Genomic DNA, 25,163 nt, shown 5'->3' with positions numbered 1-25,163 from the left:
TTTAGGTCATGGAGCTGGAACGGTTGATCCAAATCCGCGTTCTCGGAACCTGCATACGAGTACGCCTGACCACGGGGATCCTGGTGTATACTCAAATATTGGTCGCGGAGCGCATCAGCCAGTTTGGCCGTGTCTCCAGTGAAGTTATGTATAGCCCTTTGAAGCTGTTTTTGTGTCTCAGTACGGGTTTGTGCCGGATCAATAAGAGCGCGGAAGAGGCGCCACGTACTCCGACTCGACATTTGCCGAGCTGCAGTGTTGCATGGGGTGCACCCAATTGGAATCGGCGAGTTGGGCCGCGTATTGTGCCGCCTGTTGGGTGATATCCGCAATTCGAATTTTGAGTTTCCGATTGTGTTTTTGACGACGCCAGCGGCGGACTAGGCTGTGTCGTGCCTCCCAGAGGTGGAGGAGGTGGTTATCCACCGCCGGGCTCGCCTCTGAGAGTTGAACATTTTGCTCGACTGATTTCAAGTGGGATACTAGGTGTTGGGACCACGTTGAGTATCCTTGGTCCATTATCGATTGAGGATTGGTGTAACTGTTCCTAAATTTGGTCCAGTCGGGTAGTTTTGCAATGGCCTGTGGTCTTGTGAGTGGCTTGGTATGGATTGTAGTGGTAATTATGCAGTGGTCACTACCGAGGGATTCCTCGGTGTTCCTCCAATCTGCATAGCGAATATTTTTCGTAAAGGTGAGGTCCGGACACGTATCGCGTGTAACGGAGTTACCTATACGAGTGGGTTGCGCGGGATCCGTGTGAAGAGTAAGGCCCAGTGTGGAAACAAGCTCCGCCAACTTGCGTCCGCGTTTCTCTTCACGTGTGTACCCCCATAAGGTGCTGGGAGCATTAAAGTCCCCAACGATTATGAGGGGATCCCGATTCGCGACCTTCAAAGCCCGGCTGAAGATATCTGCGAATGTAACATTTGGTAGCTTTGGGGGACAGTAAATGTTGAGTATGTGCAATGGGGGGTCCTGTTTGCGTAGCGGAAGGATCGTCACCATTACATAGGAGAAAGTAGCGCTAAGATCCAGGTCAACCTGGGAGGCCGTGTAATTTTTATGTACGCAGAGGCAGCTATGCGCATCCTGCTGGTACACCGTGTAACTGGCAAGGGTGGCGCCATTTCCTGGCTCCTGAAGGGCCACCACAGCAGGTAATTCTGGGAACGTTGTAAGGAAAAGGCGTAGATCGGCTCGCTTTGTGCGTGCCTTGAATCCGCGACAGTTCCACTGTACAATTTGAATAGGGATCGAATTGCTTCGCGGATGCTTCCTATTTCTAGGGGCGCCCGCCATGATCAAGGGTAGAGTTGTGAGTTTGGAAAGAGGAGGCTTGAGAGCCAGTGGCTCCAAAGAGAGGAGCGTTCTCTATACTGAGGATGGCACAGGGGACCTCTTCTTCTTCTCCGGCGATTCGACGCCTAGACGCTTTGAGCTGCCGGCCTGCGGAGGTTTTGAGCGGGCCAGCGCGCTTGGGAGCGCGGGTGAGTTGAGCGAACTGAGCGGTTATGAGGTTCGGGATAGATGCCGCAAGGTGGCTAATTTTGTTGAGTGCCGCCGTAAGTGTGGCATTGATTTGCGTTTCCAATGCGGATATTCTGTTGTTAACGTGAGTTTCGAGCGCGCTCACTCTCGCCTCGAGTGCCGTGAGGGCATGCGCAGCCTGTCCTGAAGGGGTTGCGTCGCTTTCCATTGCCTCTGCTGCGGGTGAGGCAGAGGTGTGGTTGGGGGAATTTTGGCGGGCCTCCGCTATTGCGAGGCGCTTTTGAAAATTTGCAACCTGCTCGCGGAGAGCAGATATTTCTTTTTGTTCGGCAGAGATTGGCCGTTGTTGGGATTGGGAAGGGGGAGCGAAGGGAGAAGCTGCCCTGCCGGCGCCGCTCACCTGGGAGTGTTGCTTGACAACGGTTGCCCACGTCTTGGAGCCGCCGTTTAGTGGAGGTCCGAGGGGCTTCGCTGCACCGGCTTGAGGCGGCGGTGGCGCAGCTGGAGGTTTCCCTTGGCTCCCAGTAGAGGAATTCACAGGCTGGTCCATGGCTTGGTCGGCAGCCTTGGCCTTCAGCTTGTCCGGGCGACGCTTGCCACGCTTGCGTCGGTTTCGCTTCGATTTACGCCCACGCTCGGCCTGCGTGGGCTGGATAGCGCGATATTTAGCAGTACACGCTGGGCCCCCCGTGGCATGGGCCGCGCCGCACACTGAACACTTTGGGTTGCACTGGTGAGGGGCCCGCTCCCCCTCAACGAGTAGAGCCTGCTGTCCGCACAGGCCGCACCGGTCCAGCCTCTGGCCGGGGCAGGCGTCCACGCGGTGGCCGACCACACCGCAATGTCGGCAGGCTGGAATGGTTCGCTGGTAAGGCCTAACTTGTACAAGCTCCGAGTCGTAGTGCACGAAACGTGGCTTCTCTGTTCCGGCGAAAGTCAGTCTCGCTTTGTTGGATGTCCCAAATTTTCGCACTTCCACGATGGTGCCGAAGCGCCATTGGAGCCTAGTACGGAGCGAGTCCGTAGTTTCAGAGTTACGGACGGTAATGACGCCGTAGCAGACGTCCTTGTCGTCTTGGCGCAGGTGCCCCACAAGGGGGACCTTCCCGTCGGGTCCATTAAGTTCAAATTCGCCGATGATACGGTCGGCTAGCTCAGGTTTCGCAGTGTGAACAATAATGAAGTTTTGTTCTCTTACCGGTATTATGGTAAGATCTGTTGCGGGTTGCGCGCCCAGGAGAGCCGTGAACGCCCGGCCGTAGCCGATCTCCTGGAAAGTCTCGTACAACGAGACGCGGGTCCGGGGCTTGATGACGACGACGTAGTCGTCTGGAGCAGGCTTGGGAATAACAGGCGGTTTCCACTTCGTGAGCAGTCGCCGACTGCGGCCCGCCGCGCGCGGGGCGGGTGACTGCTGGTTTCCGGCGTGAACGCCGGCCGCGTCTACGGACGCCGGCTTTAAGGCTTGGTCTTGCGCTCGGCGCAGCACTGCGGCGTTCAACGCGGCGCTGCGAAATCTTGCCGAATCTGGGCCTGCGGTTTCCGCTGGGTGAACCGTTGTCCAGTGCATGTTCTCGGGGTCGTAGCCTCGGCAGGAGATTTGCGTAGCAGCCATACTGGCGTCAGTGGCCAGAGGCCCCGATGTGCCGGGTACCGGTTCGGCCGTTAGGCCTAGCCGCGCCACCAGCCCGATCGGGCCATGTGTTGCCCGAAAAGGGGGTTTAACCGGGCCCACCTTGGAAAAAACTGGTGTCCAGATGTTCCCGACAGCTTTCGGTGCACGTTGGGGATGATCTTGCTAGGGTCAGGCGGAAACTTCCGCTGCTCCGGCTGAAAATCGCCGAAGCCGACGACCAGCACGTCTGACTCCCCGTGCGAACGCCGGTTGTCTTCAACGAGATGGAAGCGCAAAAACCATGAAGCGTGCTGCAGTTCCTTATGTACCTGGAGTCAGTGAAACCCTTTCCCGAATCTTCAGGAAGCACGGAGTGCACATCGCCCACGTGCCAACAAGCAAGCTACGTGCCGAACTTGTGAACGTAAAGAACCCCCTGCCACGCGCCAAATTTCCTGGTGTGGTTTACAAAGTTCCCTGCAATGACTGCACATCCGTCTATATCGGCGAAACCGGGAACTTCCAGCGACGAATGAAACACCATCAAGGCGACGTAAGGAACCATCGCGCATTAAAGAACGCTATCGCCGAGCACGTGCAGACCACTGGCCACGAGATAGCCTGGGACGAGGCGGAGATTGTAGCCACAGAAAGAAATAATTTGAATAGACTGCATCTAGAATCATTAGTCATCCAGACGAGGAAAGATACTTTGAACAGGAATCAAGGCTCCCTTCATCATATCTACGCAAAAAGATTAGGAACAATCCTGAAGACTATATAATCCCGCCTTCTTCCTTGACAGTCTTATTGTGAACAAGGGTCCCGTACGGGACCCGAAATGTCATTTTCGTTTGTTTTTGACTTGGTCAGTGACCCAAACTTCACCCTGTTATTGAACTTCCCTGTACCTGCCTCCTCTTCCATGTGCCCATCTTCTGCACTTCGTGCCACACATCACCCGCCGAATCACCTGCATCTGGGAGAAGAGAGGTGTAGGATAAGAATCTTTGGAAGACTTACTCTGACCTTCGTCTACCATAATTTGAGAGACAGTGCCTATGTTTTCTTGTGCGTGGATTGTGCTCGTTGTCTGCTTCACGCACCCTATACTGGACCCCATCTCGTCTTCGCGCGGGGCGACAAAACGTCGTGTGTTCTCAGTTATGACACAGTCATCTCCCTCAACCACATAAAGCTTACCCACGTCGATAACCCCATGCTTCCTTCATCAGCTGCCCTCGCACTTCTCTTTCCACTTTTTCTCAACAAGACATCTCCCTGCCCTCTTTCACCTAGCCGGAATACTTTGCTGAGACGACTCTGTCTCCTTAGGAGGAGGCATTGTGGTGGCATGTTAGCGCCGTGCGCTGTGAGGTGAAGAAGTAAAAGAAGAGACGCACAGCGGCTGGAATAAACCAGTTTGGCTGCGGCTGTTGTAGAAGCAATATCTTCTTGTGTAGCATAGCAGCCAGCCACGCTTGATCAGTGCTGTGAAGACCATTGCGAAGTGCAAGGAACGCTTGCCGACCTCACATTTGGCTAGAACTGTTGTTGGACGTTGCAGACTACGTAGTTTGAACTTGGCCAGAACTCCCTCTTACTAATTGAGTGTAAGACAGGAGAATCTTGTGCTATGCTTTTGTATATTCTATAGAGGCAGTAAAAGTTCTCAGTGAGGCATGTAACTATATCGTTTAGCTGCTCAGCCTCAGCACTCGAAGGATAAGGTGTGAATATTTGCACAGGAGGGTGGATGCAGGGCCCAAGTACACGCAAGTACAGCACAAACACTTTCTGCAGCTGAAGATTCAGAAACATTTTCTGAAAATCAAAAAGCTGTAGCAGACCTAGGAGACAAGAAAAATCGTAGCAGTAAAAATAGGAGGGCCACAGAAGATAGCTTGCACTCATTATAAAGTAGATCCGAGTAGTACCGAGAGAAGGCCGGGGACGTGTTCGGGTCAGGATGAAGTAGCATTTATAAACCGTAACTTGTCTAAGCTGCATGATAGCTGCACTCTACATAAAAGCTGTCTTTTGATTTCTTTCTTGTTGTAAAGTTGATTCCACAGTCGCAGGCTTAGTGACATTTTGCCCTGCTTTCTTTGTGCAAATTGTTCTGTCCAATCAAAATTCCCAATGTCTGTCATCATTTTAGTGTGTGTTCATGTCCTTGCTTAGTATAGCCGCTGAAAGCCCCAGTGGTGTATGCTGCTCGAAGTAATGTCCTGCACGTGTGCTCATTGTACTACAGAATCAGCAGGTTCTTTTAGATCTTACGGTGTTGGGTAAAAAGAATGTTTTTTAACCGTTTGTAATGCACCTCAGCCCTCCAAGTACGGGCCTGCTTCCTGTGTTATGTTTTTTTTTTTTGTATTGCGACACGTTGAATAAGTGTTACGCATCTCCTAGCCAAGGTATTTTTTTACACACTCACAGGTGACTGGTGCTATCGAGCACGCGTCTTTGTGTGCAAGGCGTTTATATTTTTGCAGTGCCGAAAGTTGATGACAAAAGACAAGAGAGGTAACACAAGTAGTTTCAGGTGGAAATGTTTTAGAAAAAGCAGTAAATCGTGGAGAAAATTAAATGAAATAAACGGCCAAATAAAACGAGACAAAAAAAGGACAACTAAAATCAGGTGTCGAACTCTAGGTTGCAGTGTTTGCAAATTGTTAGAGAAGCCTATCTTGTTTCATCTCTTTATGCAAGGTCGGCGAACACTGGGATCTTGCTTTTTATTTATTTGGTCAGTTTGCCCTTAAAGGCTCTCTTTTGAGGGTATCACATGAGTGGTTAGTGTACTGGGCGTATAAGGACCAAGAACAGCAACAAAAACATACTGTTTACCTTGTGAAAGGCTTCTTCTGCACTGCAAGTGCGATGATCAGTTTGCATTATGAAAGTCAAATTAATAGCGCCACAAGAACAACAATGAAGAAATTAATTAGAGTTTGGCACACCTTTAAGAAATTGAAACGTTTCTCCAAATATCACACAGTGTCCTACATGTCTGGCAGTTATATATTCTTGCACGGATGGCAGGAACTCTACAAACAACATTCGTGCAGCACTGAGTAAAATGGGCTGTGCATTTGACCTGACATATTGCCGTAACGGCTCCAGCTGCTCGGAGCTGATTTTTGTATTATCTAGGCTAGACGATTTAGGCTGGGCTATCTTACACAAATATAGACAGCCCAGTGCTTGGTTTCCTAGTGGCTTGAAGGTTGGCTTTTTTTTCTCATTCAGTGCTGGTCAGTGATTGAATATCTCTGATGAAGCCCCAGTGCGTAATCCTTCACCTGTTGTAGTGAGCCAGCAGTGGGATACAGCACTGCAAAAGTTTAACACTTACATGCTGCTCATTTTTATTGCTGGAAGGCCTGGTACTGGCGCAAGGGAAGCCCCAGAATGGATGCTTAGCGTTATTTGAAAGTAGTAACACTTTTTGTTACTCAGTTTTGTTTTCATAACTCACCTCTTACTATAAAAAACTATGAATGGGTTGCCACCACACCTACCACGCTTGATGTGCTAGCTCCCTTGAGCAGATATCTGGCCATGTGCAGGTCCTTATTTACCAGGGTATAGCTTTCGCGAGAGTTCGGTTTAAATTGACAGCATTCCTATCGATCTGCTGTGCTCACTGATGTGCGCAACACCTGCATAAAGGAAATGTTGCTGCCTGCTCAGAATTCCCCATATGAAGCTCAAATTTCAAATCTTTCACGGAACTGCGAGAAGCTGGGGCTCCTGGTGATACTACATTCTGGCTTTCTCGAGTTCAGAAGTTTTTTTCACAGTGAAAGCTCATTAATACACCTAAACAGTTTCTGCTTAATCGTTCATAATTGCTGCCAACTATTGCCGGTCCTTTTTCATTTTGTTCCTTTGTGCGCTTAATTTAATTTAGCTGTAATTTGTTAAATATTTCCAAATTACCGTCAATCGATTAGCACAAATGTCACCTTTCTGCTATCCTTGTCCTTCAAAAATGAGCCCACTGCAACTTGTCCAACCCTCAAGTCATCGTTACTTGCACGTATTTGCTTTATGAGAAGTGCACTCAGGTTGATGGGCTGTATTGCTTGTACAAAACTTCATTAGTGTACTGCTGATCAGGGTAATATTTGTTTGCTTTTCCTTTCAAACAGAGGTCAGAATATGGGAGAAGGTTTGATTCTATGAAACTGGTTCGTCTGGATAACATGGATATTGAGGAAATGCTGACATGATAATGATCAGTGCTCTGCAGAAGGGAAGGCATGCACCCTGGCACCCTGACGCAGTATGTGGGCTTTATGCACTTCTCAGGAATTTGCAAAAAGTGCATACAACTGAGGAAGTTCATTGTATAGCGATGGCAGTCATTGTACCCGCATACGCTTGGTACAAACTAGCTCGCCCGGGGTCACTGTTTATGCATGGGAGCTATGCAGGTATAGCTGTTCTGCCATTTTACTGTTGCGTATCAAAATGTGTGTTCATTCATAGTGATTACAGAGCAATGTGATATTTTCGGAATTTGTATTGTTGAAGGCAGCATTTCATGCATATGCTGTATGTGTAGCTAGGCCAGTCTAAAGTATGTATATGTATATCTATAGAAAGAACACATTTGCCCGAAATATCACTTGTAATAATTCAGACTAATGTACACTCTTTTTCGTTTTACCTGGATTTTATTCTTCTGCGTTGCATTTTTATGTGAAATAATTGACTGTACACCTTGATAACTTCAGTGGGCACAGTTCACTCCTGACACTGATTTATTCCAGGTAGCGAAACCCACAGCATCACTGTGCGGGGAAAGCATTTCTCATTTCTCCCACGACGCAGCTTGGCCGAACTCTGAGGTTCTTCCTCCCAAGACGACGCCAAATCCAGCGCACAAACTGTCGGTACGCCGTGTAACTTTAAGGACTGCAAAAAAATAGTCGCTGCATTATGATGGTGATGTGCAAAACACAAAAAAATGTTAGTTACAGAACCCTGAATCAGTTTTTCCATTAGTTGTTAAATATCAGTGGCAGGTGCCAGCAACTGAGGTGCCAGGCTAGGTGTATAGACAGAATAAGAGAGTATGTAGCGATATTATGTAGGGAGCTATATTTTCACTGCTTTCAGCTTTGCTGTCAGAATTGCGAAAATTACAACCACTGTGCTGAAACTTTAAAACTTGGTTCATACTAAAGTGGCTGTATTCAAACTGTATAGCTGCAAGCGAAAAGGTGGCGTAGCTAGGTTTGAAGATTAAGGAAAAACAAATGTCATCATTGAAACTGATACATGAGTGGAGCATGATAATATCGCAAGTGCCACACATATATGATCGAGCATGCAACATCCATTTACCTATGGACCTCTGGTGAGTTGACGAGGGCCAGTCTGACTTCCAGTAGTGCCAAATATGCAAGTTGCGGTGCTTATATGTTAAGGCATCCCTGTACAAACGTGTTGCCACTGGTGAAGCACTACGCACACTCGGGGATGTGGGCAGCTACTTCAGGGATTTCACGCCCGCACACAGACTCGAGCACGGTGCCCTTGGCGCGACAGCGGCCACATTCACAGCTAGAATAAACGTCGTTATTCTTATTATTATTATTATTACTATTGCAGCACACAAACTGCACTTGCAAGCCGTCGAGCCTGCAGCCTAAGGCAATTTCGGACGGACCGCTTTGTGCATGCATCGGGCGCGTTTTTGCGAGTTCTAGAGTTAGCACTAGCTCGCCACGAAGCATGCAACTTGCGCAAGATTGTGTTTCACGGAGCACGAACAAAAAAGTAAAAGAAACGAATAGGGGTGCGCGAATGGCTTGCTGGAGCGACAAAATTATGCCCCTCCATCACGCAAAGTCTACGGCACTATACATGTACGTGGGAGAACACGTGCAGACAGTTCAGGGAGAAATGGCATCCAAACGGCGTAATGGGTGCTCGCAACAAAATATATATGCGTTGTTTACGCAAACAGCAAAGACAGAGCTACAACATGCGGGGTTGCACGTGTTAGCGGCCTTGTTCTTTTGTCCGCGATACGTTTGACTGCGAGTGGCTGACATAATGGCAAAGAGATCGGGCACTGCAGTTGGGACGAAAACAAAGAAAGATCCCTTAGACGAGCAGCAAAATAACACAACACTGCTTACCAGTTGATGTGGCCTATACGCTCGGCGTCCACTGTCACAACCTGAACTGCGTTGGGCCTGACGCCCACCTCCTCTTCGGAATCGCTGGCCAGCGGGTCATAAATAAAGTTGTTAATGCTGTTGCTTCAAATATGATGGCACATAACCACGGTTGGGGATTGGTCAGGGTTTGGTTCAGATCCAAACAGGAAAAAAACTCATCCAAGTTTCTCAAGCGGTGTAAAAATAAAGTGGTTGTCGGGGTTCGCAAACGCGGCGTCTTCTTCATCGTCTGTGTCGTCCTCCGATGCCTCATAATCAGTGTATTCGCCAAAACAAAATTCTTCGGCTTCAGACTCGGAGCTAGTCACAATTAATTTGCGAATTGCCCTGCTCCCGTCTCTCTGTCGTCTCCGTGTTTACGCACCTACGTGTCAAGCAGACTACGTGCCCATTGACGTCACGGTTTTCCGGGCACACGTGAAAGCGCATTGTCCGGTATTAGACGTCGTGTAGAAACCTGCCAACTACGAACCGAGACCGAAACTGGTGGGTAGAAACGTTGTTTAATTATATATTACGAGTTCGTGCTCCTGACATCGTGTACCTTGTTTACAGAATCGCCACGCATTTTTTACAACCGAGATGTGCAACGCAAAAATGTGGTGTCTCTATCCCTTTAAAGAAGAAAACGTGGCAGTATTTAAGTTAGTGTCTATTCTTCTTGCTATTTTCCAGCCAGAACTCCGGTTGGAACCGGTTCCATTGCCCTTCAATGGTATGCATTTGTCATAGCCTTTTGCATTTCCGAATCATTGTCATCATCAACCTGATTGCGCACATTGCAATACTAAGGCCTCTCCCGCATCTTTCCAATTAACCCTATCATTTGCCAGCTGCACCCACCCTATACCTGCAACCTTCTTAATCTCATCCGCTCACCTAACCTTCTGCCGCCCCTTGCTACGCTTACTTTCCCTTCGAATCCACTTCGTTACCCTTAAGGACCAGCGGTTATCTTACCTTCGCATTACCTGCCCTGCTGATGTCCATTTCTTCCTCTTGATTTCGACTAGGATGTCAAAAACCCGTCCTCCTTCCCGCACCCAATCTGTCTGCTTTAAGTCTCTTAACGTTAACCTATCATTTTTCTTTCCATACCTCGCTTCGTTGTCCTCAATTTAGGTTGAACACTTTCCGAAGCCTCATCGTTTCTGCCCCGTAGGCGAGTAACGGAAAGATACAGCTGCTTTACACTTTCCTCTTGAGGGAAACTGGTAAACTGCCACTCATGATCTGAGAGAACCCGGCAAATGCGCTCGACAACATTTTCAATCGCTTAGTTATTTCACTCTTGAGACCTTGATCTGCGGTCACTATTTTGCACTATGCAGACGTGTTCCTTTACCTCTTTCAGTACCTCACTACCAGTTATGAACCGCTGTTCTCTTGCGAGGGTGTTGAACATTGCTTTGGTTTTCTGCATGTTCATTTTTGGACCGACCATTCTGCTGTGCCTATCAAAGCGATTGATCATGCTTTGCGGTTCGTCCCCTGTGTGACTATGCAAGGCCATATCATAATCAAATAACAGATTATTAAGGTATTCTTCATTAAGTCGTACCGCCAAATGTTCCCAATTTAGGCCTCCGAATACGTCCTGTAAAGAGGCGGGATCGTGTCTCCCTCCCTGACACCTTTCCATATTAGAAATTTATTGCTGTATTTATGGAGGAATATGGTGGCTCCTGCCTGGTGTGACGCATGCGGTTGTTGAATATGACGCTTCGTTTTACAAGAAAGTGAGGATGAGGAGTACTTTTCGTTCTTGGTCAGCGGAACACAAGCACGACTGTGCGGGCGACGGGAGGCGAGCCCTCTTTAAATCAACAACGTCGCCTGTCACTCCACTTTCTCCTCAGACGGCGCGTTGTATGCAACAGGTACGTCGCACCAGGAAGAAAGTTCATGCCATGTGCCGCGGTCTCACATGCGTAAGCGGATTGAGCTGAGGACACAGGGGCGTTACTATATTGCACAAAATAGTATAGTCGTCAGATGCCACTACCTCTAAGTTTTCAATACAAACATGCATGCGAACTACGGCGAATAAAAAGTTAATTATTGTATTTAGTTATTTACTCATATTAGGATGGCAATTATACCCACAATTTGCGTCAGCCTGGCCGCATATCTCATGTAAAAAACAAATTTTGTGTACTTGTCTTTGTATTTGTTGTAAAAATCCTGCAAGTCTAACATGGAACACCCTGTACAGGAGTTGGTTATATTCTGCGAATTTCTTTATCAACTGACTGAAAGTGTGACTATGGTATATTGTCGAGTAGTCTTTACGAAAGCCTGCCTGATCATTTGGTTACCTGAAGTCTAAGGCTGTCCTGACTTTATTGGCGATTGTCTCAGTAAATACCTTGTAGGCAACGGACAGTGAGCTGATTGATGTGTAAATCTCCAAGTACTTTACGTCTCTTCTCTTAAGAATTGCGATGGTGTTAGCGTTCTTCCAGGCTTCCGCTAAGCTCGAAGCTATGAGGCATTGCGTATACAAGGTGGCTAGTTTTCTAGCAGAATCTCTCCGCCGTCCATCAACAGGTCTGCTCTTACTTGATGCTGTTATCAGCTGTTTCCCCCTTTGCATTACTCCGAAGAGTTTCTTTACTTCCCCTTCCAATAATGGCGGGTACTGCCTCTCTAATTAACGCCTTGATTACGTTGTCCACTCTATAGATTTGGGTAGAATTCTTCGGCTATTTTAGCTATCTTACCCATATTGATAATTGCATTGCTCTCTTTGTCTCTTAACGCCTGCATCTGATTTTTACCTATGCCTAATTTCCCCTTCACTGCTTTTAGGCTTCCTTCATTCTTTAGAGTATGCTCGCTTCTCTCCACATTATACTTCCTTATGTCGGTTAAGTTGCGCTTACTAATTAGATGTGATAGCCCCGACAGTTCTATTCCGTCTGTGGGGTTATATACTTTCATGCCTTTGGCGTTTCTAAATAAGATCTTTCTTCTCCTCAGAGATGTTGCCGGTATCCTGTTTAACCATACTACCGCCTACTTCTACTTGTAACGAAGACAGCGCCAAACAAAAAGCAACCACAGAAGAGAAGACTACACGACACAAAGAACACGCGTCGCTCGTGTCGTCTTCTCTTCTCTGGTTACCTTTTTTTGGCACTGTCTTCGTTGCAAGTATGAATCAACACCTAGCCCAGCCCCATGTTTCATTGTCCCCTACCTCTACTGCGCACTCACTAATGATAGCCGTGAGATTATCGTTCACTGCTGGAACACTAGGTCGCTGTCGTTAGTTACAGTACCGGTTCTGCAAGAGATCCTGAATTCCTCCACTTTCCTTCTTACTGCTAACTCGTTGAGGGCTTACGTACCTTCCATTTTATTAACATATGGGATTATACTAACCTAACCCACTAATCCAACTCGATCTTTTTTCTCCGGTGGGCCTACTTCCGATATTTAGCGATCCTTAGGAATTTTTGGGAATGAGCCAACTTCCAAATTCCGGGGGTTTTCTTATTTTAAGCTTTGGCGGTGCTCTATGAATGGTTTGCTCAGCAGCGATGGTGTACAGGTAGAGCATCCGCTTCGCTTGCAAGAGAGGACCGCGGTTCGAATCCCAAGGCCGCCAATCCTCCGCCGGGTTAAAAAAAAAATAAAATCCGGGTGTCGATGGAATTGCATATCCAGGCCTGGGGTGCGGACTGATTTCGGTGACCACAACCGACAAAGTACTCCCTCACCAGAACAGGATTTGGCCACCCTGGTGTAGTACTTGGCCACAACCTTCTATGAACAAGCCAATTAACCGTCGGCCCTCAGTCCCCAGCGGCCGCGGAGCAACTCACCAAGCGGCGGTCAGACCTGTGACGCAGCGAATGGTGCTATGAATCACTGGCTCCAGACATGTCCTATTCGAATCTGAACCTCACAATGTTTAACGCTAGAACCTTAGCCCGTGACACTAGCCTAGCAGTGCGACTTGATTAACAAGCGGGGATTAAATGGGGTGTAATAGGGCTTAGTGAGGTTAGGAGGACAGGTGAGGCGTATGCGGTACTAAAGGACGGAGACGTACTGTGCTATCGCGGATTAGCGGATGGACGAAAACTAGGTGTGGGATTCCTCATGAATTAGGATATAGCGGGCCACATAGAGGAATTTTGTAGTATTAATTAGAGGGTGGCAGATATCGTAATTAAGGTCATTAAGAGGTACAAATTTGCACAAGGTGGTGCAGGCCTACGCGCCTGCATCCAGCCATGACGACCAGATTGTTGAAAGCTTCTATGAAGACGTGGCAACGGCAATGAACAATGCAAAATCCTAGTTCACTGTACTGATGGGCGACTTCAATGCGAAGGTGGGAGAGAAACAGACTGACGACCAGGCGGTAGGCAACTATGGAATAGGTTCTAGGAATAGCATGGGAGAGTTATTAGTAGAGTTCGCAGACGGAGATAATTTACGGATCATGAATACCTTCTTCCGCAAACGACAGAACAAGAAGGGAGCCTGGGAGAGCCCCAACGGTGAGACTAAAAATTAAATAAGCTTTATACTATGCGTTCACTCTGGCATTGTGAAGAATTTGAAGGTGGTCGAAAGGTGCGGTGTAGCGACCACATAATGGTAAGGCATCGAATTAGCCTAAATATGAAGTGAGAACGGAAGAAACTAGTGAAGCGAAACTCCTTTAACGAGTTGGCGGTAAGAGGGAAAGGAGATGAATTCAGGATTTCGCTGCAGAACAAATATTCCGCTTTAACGGAGGAAGACGATCTTAATGTTCATACAATGAACAATAATCTAACAGCCATCATTACGGAGTGCGCAGTAGATGAAGGTGATACGATGGTTTGACAGAATACCGGCAAGATATCTACACAGACGAAAAATATGATTAAGAAACGCCAATGCATGAGGGCGTCTAAACCTACAGAGAGAATAGAATTATCAGAGGTATCGAAGTTAATAAATCAGCGCCAGATAGCCGAAATAAGCAAGTTTAGTATGGAGAGAATCGAGCATGCTCTAAAAAACGCACGTAGCCTACAAGCGGCGAAGAGGAAACTAGGCATAGATGTGTGCGTTAAGAGAGAACGAGCGCAATGTCGTTAGCAATGTGGAAAACACAGTAAAAACAGCAGAAGAGTTCTACACAAATCAGTACAGTAGTCAATGCAATCATAACGTTAATGAGAAATACCGCAGTGCACAGCAATGCGTAATCCCGCCAGTAACGAAAGATGAAGTAAAGAAAGCCTTAGAAGCAATGAAAAGGGGAGAAGCAGCTGGGGAGGATCAGGTAACAGCAGATCTGTTGAAGGATGCAGGGGACATCGTGCTCGAAAAACTAGCCACCCTGTATACGCAATGCATTATGACCTAGACCGTACAAGAAGCTTGGAAGAATGCTAACATTATCTTAATTAATAAGAAAGAGGATGCCAAGGGCTTAAAATATTGCAGGCCGATCAGCTTAGTGTCCGTTGCGAACAAGGCATTTACTAAGGTAATCGCTAATAGAGTAAGGCATCCTTAGACTTCAATGAACCAAATGATCAGCCAGTCTTTCGTAAACTATATTCCACAATAGATGGTATTCACGCTATCCATCAGGTCATAGAGACATGCGCAGAATATAACCAACCCTTATGTATAGCCCTCATTGATTATGCGAAAGCATTTGACTCAGTGGAAGTCTCGGCAGTCATGCAGGCATTGCGGAATAACGGCCTAAAAGAGACTTATATAAAAATACTGGAAGATGTCTTTACCAGCTGCACAGCTACTATATCCTCCATAATGCCAGCAGTAAAATTGCAATAAGGAAGGGCGTCAGGCAGGGAGACACGAGCTCGCCAATGCTATTCACCGGCTGCTTACATGAGGTATTTCGAGGCATGAATTGGGAACATTGAGGGATAAATTGACGGAGATTACCTAAATAATCTGTGACTTGTTGATGACATTGCCTTGCAGAGTCACTCAGGAGATGAACTGTAAAGCGTGATCAATGATTTAGACAGGAAGCGCAGAACGGTGGGTTTAAAAATTAACATGCAGAAGACCAAAGTATTCTTCATAAGTCTAGCAAGTGAACAGCAGTTTAAAATTGGTAACGAGGTGCTGGAAGTGGTGAAGGAATACGTATACTTAGGGCAGGTAGTGACAGCTGATCCGGATCACGAGAGGGAAATAACTAGAAGAATATGAGTGGTGTGGAGCGCATATGGCTGGTTCTCTGAGATAATGAATGGGAGTTTACCAATATCCCTCAAGTGAAAACTATACAACAACTGTATTTTACCTGTGCTCACCTACAGGGCAGAAACGTGGCAGCTAACGAGAAGGGTTCAGCTCTAGTTAAGGACAACGCAGCGAGCGATGGAAAGAAAAACGATATGTATTACGTTAAGAGACCGGACGCGGGCAGAGTGGGCGAGGGAACAAATGCGTGATAATGACATCCTAGTCGAAATCAAGAGCAAGAAATGGGCTTGGGAGGGACGCGTAACGCGAAGGCAAGATAACCGTTGGTCGGTAAGGGTAACGGAGTGGATTCCAAGAGAAAGCAAGCGTAGCGGGGGGCGGCAGAAGGTTAGGTCGGCGAATGAGATTAACAAGTTTGCGGGTATACGGTGGGTTCAGCTCGCAAAGGACAGGGTTAATAGGACAGACATGGGAGAGGCCTTTTCTCTCCAGTGGTAGTAGTCAGGCTGATGATGATGATGGCGATAAATTGGAGAGACGTGGGAGAGGCCTTTGCCCTACAATGGGCGCAGTGAGGCTGATGATGATGATATGATTGGTCGAGTGGTGGTCTGGTCACGTGGTGTTGATGACATCAGGGCCCTCTCAATCGCAATTATGGATCGCGGGGATTCCTTACCGCTCAGCGACATCAAGAGGCGGGCGCGGTCCACCCCGGAGGCAGCGTTCAACGAGCAGCAGGGCAGGTGCTAGCACAGTGAGGTTTGTGGTGACGGTGTGCTTGTTGAAGATTCTTCGGAATTACTGAATGTTTAATTCGGAAAACTCACAGCCTTCAATGGTGAATATTCTGGAAGCGCATTAGCCGTCGAAGTAACTGCTCTATGGAGGCACCTTAAAAGTACAGTCTTGGCCCCAAAAAGGACAAGCGTTCATCCGCATTTGACTTCGTCACATTCATCACTCAGTGAAAGTTCAGTTCATTGCCTCACAGAAATTTTCCACCTGGCCTGCAGATATTTCTGAGGACACAAGTGTGTGTGGTTTCATGAAAAGAGGGGAGGCGGGGTTCTATGCTGAAATCCACCGAGAACTGTTTGCCATCCAGAATGAGATCTAGAACAAACACGTACCTAGAATGAAACTGGGGCACCTGCCTTGTAATGACTTGCATTGTTATCTAATGAAAGCGAACTTCCAGAAAGCATCTTAGATGTGGAAACGATCAGAAGCTTTGTGGCCCTCACATTCAGGAAAGAAATACTTGATTTCCTTTTCCTTTTGCTCCACGCACGCTCCGAGCGAGTGAATGCGTTCACTAAGTGTGTCCACAGTTCGTACATCCACTTTGCTTATCAGAGTAACACGAGAGGTGCTTAATAAGTTGTCTACCTCAATACGAAAACATGATTTTCGGGGCAAATTGAGCTCAGTACATATAAGTTATGTATCATCCCGTATTGATCACTGATTCAAACTGAGAGTTTCAAGTTGCAGAACTCACCAGTACTCTCATTCTTTCCTGCCCAAGACCAACTAAGACTGGAACTACCTGCCCGCCGGCATCGTCTCCGTCCCACATCCAGAAGCATTTCAATCTGGGCTTCTTCATTACCTGTGTTAATAACTCTACTTTTGTATTTTATTTTGATTAATTACCTACCACTCCTATCTGTAACGACTCAACGGCCCTGGAAGATACGAAATAAAATAAATAAATAAATTGTCGTTTCTCTTCACAGCAGCACACTAATTCAGCTATGCTTCCGATGGTTTATCTCACAACCGAAGCAGACATCTTGCTACTGCAAAAACCCTGTTGTTGCTTTTCACTGAGCTATCAACGGAAAACCGTTGCCCGCATAGGAATTTTTTCAGGTTACAAAAGACAACATAATACCAGGGACTCAGGTCTGAGGTGAAGTGTGAGCAGTTAAGCTTCATGAAGCCGTGATCCGTGATCCGTGTGATTTGCGAGACGGGTGGGTTTGTTTGCGCATTGTCCTTACGCAACAGCACACTTGTCAACAACTTCCCACTGCTTTTCGCTTTCACTGCCCACGTAATGCATCCAGTATTAAACAATAGATGTCTCCTGCCATCAGCTTATGGGGCAATACTGCAGTCATAAAAGGCCTCCGGTATTGTGAAAATCTTTGATTTTTGCCCAGTTCCTTGGAGTTAGTGACTTATTGTGGATCTATTGCATTGTCTCTAGTTTGGCCTCTTAATTGCGATGCTGGACATATATTTAACATCCGTGAAGGAGAGTACAGGTCTCCTGGGTTTTTTAGGCATGCGTAAATTAACTTGGCTATATTACCGGTGACGTGCCTTCTGCTGAGCGGTCAACATTCGTAGCTCCAGCCGGGAGGTGGGTCTGATACCATCAAAGCATCATTACTGATACTGCAAGCCATGTCTACTGAAATGCCTAATTCATGATTTATAATACCAATGATCTTCCAAAATGATTGCCTGCACACGATGACGGTCACATTCAATTTATTTTTAACATGTTTTTAATTATCTGACCAAGAAGTTCTCTTGCTGGTAGGAAAATGTGTTACGACTATGCACAGCAATCATCCTTCCAATGATTTATTTAGACTTCGTTTTTTCCAGACAAATTAATAACCAGACAAAGATCGAAACAGCATGGTTTTTTGTAGCCCGCACTTTGCTTGACTCGCCTTGCAATCACTTCCTGTGCTTGAATCAGACTTAACTGCTGCTCTATATTACGTCTGAACTTGCATAACCCTGACAGACAAGCTAAGTTTCCTGACACTGGCGGAACCTACTTGGGTAGAAAAGTTACCGAGCCCCCCGGGTTTTTGTATCAATTGAGGTTCTGAAAATGTTTGTTGTGCCTTAATCAATATTTGTGCCGTGACCTCTCTTAACCAATCAGGCAACATTGTGGTCTATTTGTGGTCAGGCAACTTTGTGGCAACTCATTGGATAGTTAGGGTCATGTGACCCTGAAAACGTCATCACGAAAATGACCGTTACGGAATATTTTTTACGGAGAAGCCGGAAAGTTTTTGTCACGCTACAGCCTAAATGCTATAGCATTAAAAAATGCTGTTTGCAATGATTCGAGGACTGCTGCTGGGTTTTCTATCTCTTTGTGGAGCAGGAGCATGGCCAGTCAGTTTCAAGGGAGAGAAGGGAATGAACCTGCTCTTCTCCCCGCAGTCCAGTCGGCTAGAAGCAGACGGCTCCACACTGCGACCTCAGTCATACTATCTCAGCGAGCTCGGTGGTTCGGGCGCCGGACAAAAGCTCACCGAATGAAAGTGGCCTATTCTGAGCGGACCCAAAGAAAACATCACCGCACCGGTGCTAATGTTTACTGCGTGGATTTAGAACAGTTGATCGTAGTTACGAAAAAGATTGCGTTCAGTTGAACGTAAGGATTTTAATAGAGGCTTTAGCAATGAACAGTTCACAACTTCGCGCATTCGAGACGGCTTGTCCTAGATTTGGTTACATTAAAGGCTAGGTTGCGTTATATAATGTCTATAGATAGTTTAGGCTTTCAATAGATGTTTTAATAATTACCGGCTCTGTAAAAGGACGGGAAGGCGTCGGTGCGGTGAATGTTTGTACCGGGTCACGAAGGAGGAGAACGGTGAGGATTTGTCCTGGTCAGTTCAAAATTTGTGTCCGGGGACGTGTTGAACAAGATACAGGGCGCACGCGTACCTGTCAAATGCTTGTCGGTTCTCGCGGGCGGTGAGACCCCGTCCAGTCGCAGCCTGGATGTATGCCTGCACCGCTGGCGACAGGTTCGCCATGGCGAGCGTCTCGATGTCATCGATGTCGGCCGGCGGCTGACCCTGGGGCGACGACATGGTCCGAGAGATGTCTGCGGCACGTTTGCACCCAGGGAAGCTTTTTGCAACTACAAAAGCTATCGCACAGCTTCCGCTGTGTAGCCCGTGTTGTCCGCGGCGTGTTATCTGCCGGCGTGCGCCGATAGCAGCGCACTACCGTCTACCGAGGCCAGTTTGGCGTTTCCTGGCTTGGAGTGGCAAGGCGCAACGTTGTATCTACTATGAAGCAACTGAAAGGACGCTGGACCTCCGGTATTCCTATAACTGGGCCCCTTTTCTCGCCTTTGCGATCTACTAACAGCGCAGTCTGCCGTATCCGTTCTTTCGCCTCGCGCTAACGGGAGTCTTAAGCGGGGAGCTATTATAGCCAGGTACAGCGCGAGAACGGAGTCTCAAATAAGGCCCTCCAGCCGATGGCGTCGACCTATTTTATGGCGTTTCGGCTATTTCAGTTAACGGCGACGTCAGAACAGTGGAACTGATCAGGAGTACCCGGGTTCAAACCCGACCGCTGCGGCAGCGTTTCGATGGAGATGAAATGCAAAGGCGCCCGTGTGCACGTTAAAGATCCCCAGGTGGTCGAAATTATTCCGAAGCCCTCCACTACGGCACCTCTTTCTTCCTTTCTTCTCTGAGTCCCTCCTTTATCCCTTCCCTTACGGCGCGGTTCAGGTTTCCGCCGAGTTGTGAGACAGATACTGCGCCATTTACTTTCCCCCCAAAAAAACAGTTTTCAACCAATTTTTCAGGGCAATGGACCGACACCATTTGGCGGGGGTCTTCTTTGAGGGGCATTTTCCACTGCGCTCTTGAGCTGTGCCCGGCTATTGCTCTACAGTTCTGTATTTATACGCGGCTACTCCAGGTATCCCTGATTCATGCTCCAATCTCTGCTTACTGGCACGTGTGGCGCTGATGGGTATTTGTATATATTTATTTAATTTGAATACCCCAAAGGCATCGTAACACACTACTTAGGGGAGGATTGTGAAAAAACGCAGGATTATACAATAGAGAGTACAGTACAAACCAAAAGCAAAAGAACACAAATTCACAGCAAAAACAAAGCAAATACAAAGCAAACACAAAATAAATACAGCGGCGAAAATACGGGTCAGTACTAAAGAAACTCAAGGTGAGGTTAAGGAAAAGGCAAAACAGCCTTAAAAACTAGGTTCCGGAGTTGAGAAACGACGTCAATGCAGTTCGGAAACTACGTGAACCACTTATGCTGACTAAGGCAGCTGGTAAAGAATTCCATTCGTCTATTGAAAGTAGTAAGAGCGAATTTTCTCATTTTTCTTGTTCGTGCGAAAGTCGGGCATACCTTGTGCGCATGGCCCACTCGACTGAAAATGTCTTGTGACGGTTAGTTATGTGAGGGGGCGAACGATGAATCCCTGCAGTAAAGGGAGTGAAAGAATGTTAGGTAGGAGAATTTCCGTCGCATGCTGGAGCAAAAATGATGAAGAGATGCTTTCATTTGAGAAATTACTGATTCAAAACATGTTTTTGATTAGCGTTGTCGGGGTGCATTATTACTGAATCACATTCTAATGTTGCTCTGAAGAGTGGCGTTTAAGGAAGAAGTCCGGTGTCAGCGTTAGCAAGGAACAAGCGACGCCTAAAAAAGCCCTGGTTTTCTAAGAGCCTTGTTAGTAATGTATTAGTGCGTAATATAAGCACTAATTTGATTAGTACACATCCTGAGGAAAATGGACCGTTTTCTGTTCACGTTGTCTGTTCGTGGCACTGACCGCTCATGGTCGTCTTTCATAGAGCAAAAATCCCTGCTTTAGCACTCATTCGAATGTAGTAAAGATTCTCTCTAGTTTTTCGACGAGCGTGTGCCATCTGAAATTAGAAGTAAGAAATACGCCTGAATACTGCAAATCTGAAACCCGGTAAATAGCTCAGTTGATTCTCACATGCGTGTTTTAAAAGCGCAGGTGAACACGAAGGGCAAGAGTACAGTACGGGACAAGTGCTTGTGCGTCTTCTGCTCGTTTGACAGCGGTGGCTGTTAGGCGCCTGTCCCTGGATTTCTCGTCGCCGTCGGCGTAACCAGTCGGTTCAACCTGGGTCGCATAAGCTACGGGTGGCTCTGTTTGGAGCATCCGCCTGACAGTGCAGCTGTGTTATCACGTGACGACTACAGAAATGGTCACGTTACTAAACTCTTAAACAGCTATCGCGGGATCTCGCATTATATAGTCATAACCGTCCTGTGAATTTTGACAGCGTAGCTGTATACTTCTGACGTCTAGGCAAATTTTCGTGTCGTTAGCGTCGTCAGCGAAAAGCGCCAGGCTAAAAATTGGGTGCTACTCCGAGCGGAAAAGTGCCCAACAGCATAGAAATCTTATATCTTACTAATTATAAAGCGGTCGCAATGTAAAAAATTTAGAAGAAAACAACAAAAAAGAAAAAAAAGATAAGAAAAGTTGTAAACTAAAAAATATAAATACATAAAAATGAATGAATAAATAAATAAATAAAAACAACAATAAAAATGGTAAATCTCCTTTGAAAACAGGCATACAGCATACAGCTCAGTACACGTTTTCATTTAAAAAAACGAGAAAAGCATCAAAACCACAGGTTAGATGATAAGGCGCGTAGGACAATGGGAAAACCATTTCACCAATGCAACTCAACCAACCGCCATTCATGGCTCATGTATTTACTTGACCTTACCAAAGAATATCTCTGCAGTTAGAATTGAATATCTAGTGTACATCACACTGACCTTAAAGCAGTCGTGAATGTCGTTGTGAAGTGATAAAGGGTAATATAAGTACATTACACTTGTCTCTGGTTTCACTCTTTGTAGACACACGGATGCGAATTTTCAAGTGACGTAGCAATGGGTAATTGGGTGTCGTTTCACAGCTTTGCTGTCTAACCACCTTCACAGCGTGGATTGGAGCCACAATTTTTTTTACCTGCGCTTTCAAGCTGTAGGATGCTATAGCAACTATCCCAGCCAACAGCCTTGCTTCCATACATGTTAATTGATAGGTTCGGGAGCCTAGAGAATGTTACGTTTTGTCTTGCTAGCGTTTATTTCCCTCTGCGATGCCTGACACCGCGCAGTTAATTTGTTGAAATCTCTCTGTCGGGAAACAATATTGTTATAACTAATTATCTGTTGGTAAATAACATAACAATACACTAAAAGACGTATCGTTGAGTTAATGTTAAGTGCTATTGCATTAACATATATCACAAAAAATGAAGGCCAAAGCACTGACCGCTGTGGTTCGCCAGATTTTACATTTATGCTGGTGAGCAAGTAGTGAATAACGTGTGCTGTTTGGAACCGGTTTCTTAAAAAATATATTGAATAATAACACTCGGGTGAAGGCGAAGGGTGCGGGCTTTTTAATTAGATGTTTCTAGGGAAGACGACTGAATAGTATTTAAAAGTCGTTAAATAAGGCGTTGGGTTTTATGGCATATAGGTAGCTAAGGCCATCATGCGCAACACGCGCATGAGGCGTCAACATGCAATGGTTTTTGAATTCTTGCATATAAACGAGTAAATAATTCGTATAGCTGAGTAACGCATCATTTCTTATACCTGAAACCGTGCTGGTTTTTTTAGGAGCAATATACTTGCGTCAAGGTGGGCCATAATATTAGAGTAAACTATATGTTCCAGTAACTTTCAGTAAACTGAAGTGACAGAGATAGGTCGGCAGTTATTTAGGCCAGTACCGTCTCTGTATTTAAAAACGGGAATTACTTGTTCACGTTTAGAATCTTCAGGGACGCAACCCGAATCAAGAAACGGTTGGAATAGCAACGACAACAAGAAAGCCTACCGGTGCGACGTAATTTTTCAAAATTTGCTGCTGAAGCCATCAGTCTCGGGACTGGAGTGAAGCTGTCTGTCGGTAGCAAGGATAAGGTCATTTACCGAAACAGTGATTGATCCAGACCGCAAAGTAACCGGGAAATGAATAGGCGGATGATGATCGGCAAATGGCAACTCTTCTCTGAAGTCCTCACCGTAGTACATGTAAAATGTCTCCACGCATCTTTCAGGCAGAACAATGCACCCATGCTATATTTGTAAAACTGAAATCTTTCGATTATCTTTTTAAACCATTGTTTCTCAAGCTGCTCACAAATCTTTGTATTTCTCCCAATACTGTGAAGTGCCAGTCCAACTTTTTTTTAAGGTATCTTTTAACAGATTTTTTAAACCACGGATCACGGACTGTTGATAGATAATATTGATACGTGCCACTGTGGAAGAAGAAGAAAAAGCACCTGCATCCGTGGAGAAAGAAGGTGTGGCTCTCCCGCTTAGGTACCGCCACAGTTTTACGTTTCGTCTCCGGAGGTTCTCCTTCGAATTGCTCGTAACATTTGGTGGAGCAGTGCTGGGTAACGCTTCCCGACTACCGCACTCCGCACAGCATCACAACGACCATCACACCTGTCCACCAGCGACCCAGCCGCCGTATCCGCGGAGAGTCGCCTGAATTTGGGCCCCTTCCCCCGCCTAAAAGAACGACGCAGCCTCGGCCACCGAGTCTAACTGACATGGCCACTGACACCGGGTACCCGGCGCCGACCCAGCCTATTCGGGTGAGTCGAACTGCCATGGCCACTGACCCCCGACTCCTGGCGCCGATCCTCTGCCACCCACCGCGAACACCGCCATCTTTTCACGGTGACGTTTTCGAAGACGCTGAGGATTGGCTGGAGACCTTCGAGCGGGTCGCCCGCTACAACGGCTGGAGCGACGAGCGCAAGCTCCACAACGTATATTTTGCTCTGGAAGAATGTGCCCGGACGTGGTTTGAAAACCACGAGACTACCGTTCCTACCTGGAAGACGTTTTGACAGAATCTCCTGTCTAGATTCCCCAACGCCGACCGCCGGGAGAAGGCTGAAGCGGCTCTGCACTCCCGAAACCAGCGCACGAATGAAAGTGTGCGCATGTAAATCGAGGACATGGCCCGTCTATTCAAACTTGCCGATCCCAACATGACTGAGAAGAAGAAGCTGCGCCATCTGATGCGAGGGGTTAAGCAGGAGCTCTTCGCAGGCCTCGTATACTAAGCCCACCCCGCACTGTAGCGGAATTTCTCACCGAGGCTACCACCATGGAGACGACGCTCCGACAGCGGATCCGCCAGTACAATCGGGACATCGACAGCATTGTGCCTGAAACCTTTTCGTCGTGCCTAGGCGGCAGTACAGACACATTGCGCGAACTGATTCGGTCAGTTGTCCGGGAGAACTCCAACGGTTCCGGTTGCCCCAGGTTGCGCCTGTTCCGCTGGCAGCGCTTACAGAAGCTGTCAGGGACGAAGTGTGGCAGGATGCCCAGGCGCCTCCTGTTCCCGAAGCGCCGCCCCAGTTCGATGCCCGACCCACATATGCATCCGTTGTACGTCGCTCGGCTGGCTACGGTCCCGCTACTCCGTCACCTGCCATGAGCAGCATTGGCACATGTCACGCAACCGCACCTGGTTCCGCTGTTCCCTCGACGTCTGCTGTCAATAGCACCACCCAATCTAATGCAACTGCCCCTGCTACAGCTCAGCCACGTCCTCGGAAGTCAGATTTGTGGCGTACACCGGACCGTTGGCCTCTGTGCTACCACTCTGGGGAGCCCGGTCATGTCTAGCGAGCCGTTCCGTACCGCCAAGTGGGTCTTCGCGGTTTCCGTCCTGACGCACCTTGTCCTCAGAACGGTGAACGACCGCCTGAGATTGCGGAGCATCTCTGGGCGCGCCAGAACCGTGTTTACCCTGGAAGGCGTGAGTGCCGTTCGCCTTCGCGCCTGCATCCGTG

At 47.3% G+C, this 25,163-nt stretch overlaps 1 protein-coding gene across 4 annotated transcripts in view; it reads right to left on the bottom strand.

Moving 5' to 3' along the window:
- LOC144127845 (2-Hydroxyacid oxidase 1-like) overlaps nt 1-19,432 on the bottom strand; it is a 349,853-nt gene extending 330,421 nt beyond the window's left edge. For all 4 annotated transcript variants that reach the window (XR_013313585.1, XM_077660809.1, XM_077660811.1 and 1 more), the window contains exon 1: nt 19,219-19,432. Coding sequence is in view for 3 of the 4 variants with exons in the window: in XM_077660809.1 (XP_077516935.1) it covers nt 19,219-19,367 (149 nt within the window). In the remaining variant the exon portion in view is untranslated. The remainder of the gene's footprint in view (nt 1-19,218) is intronic.
- Nucleotides 19,433-25,163: the final 5,731 nt, after the last annotated feature.

The sequence above is a fragment of the Amblyomma americanum genome, chromosome 4 (genome assembly GCF_052857255.1).
Source record: "Amblyomma americanum isolate KBUSLIRL-KWMA chromosome 4, ASM5285725v1, whole genome shotgun sequence".
NCBI classification, from domain to species: domain Eukaryota; kingdom Metazoa; phylum Arthropoda; class Arachnida; order Ixodida; family Ixodidae; genus Amblyomma; species Amblyomma americanum.
The sequence above is the reverse complement of the archived record's forward strand: the minus strand, read 5'-3'. Positions and strand labels throughout refer to the sequence as shown.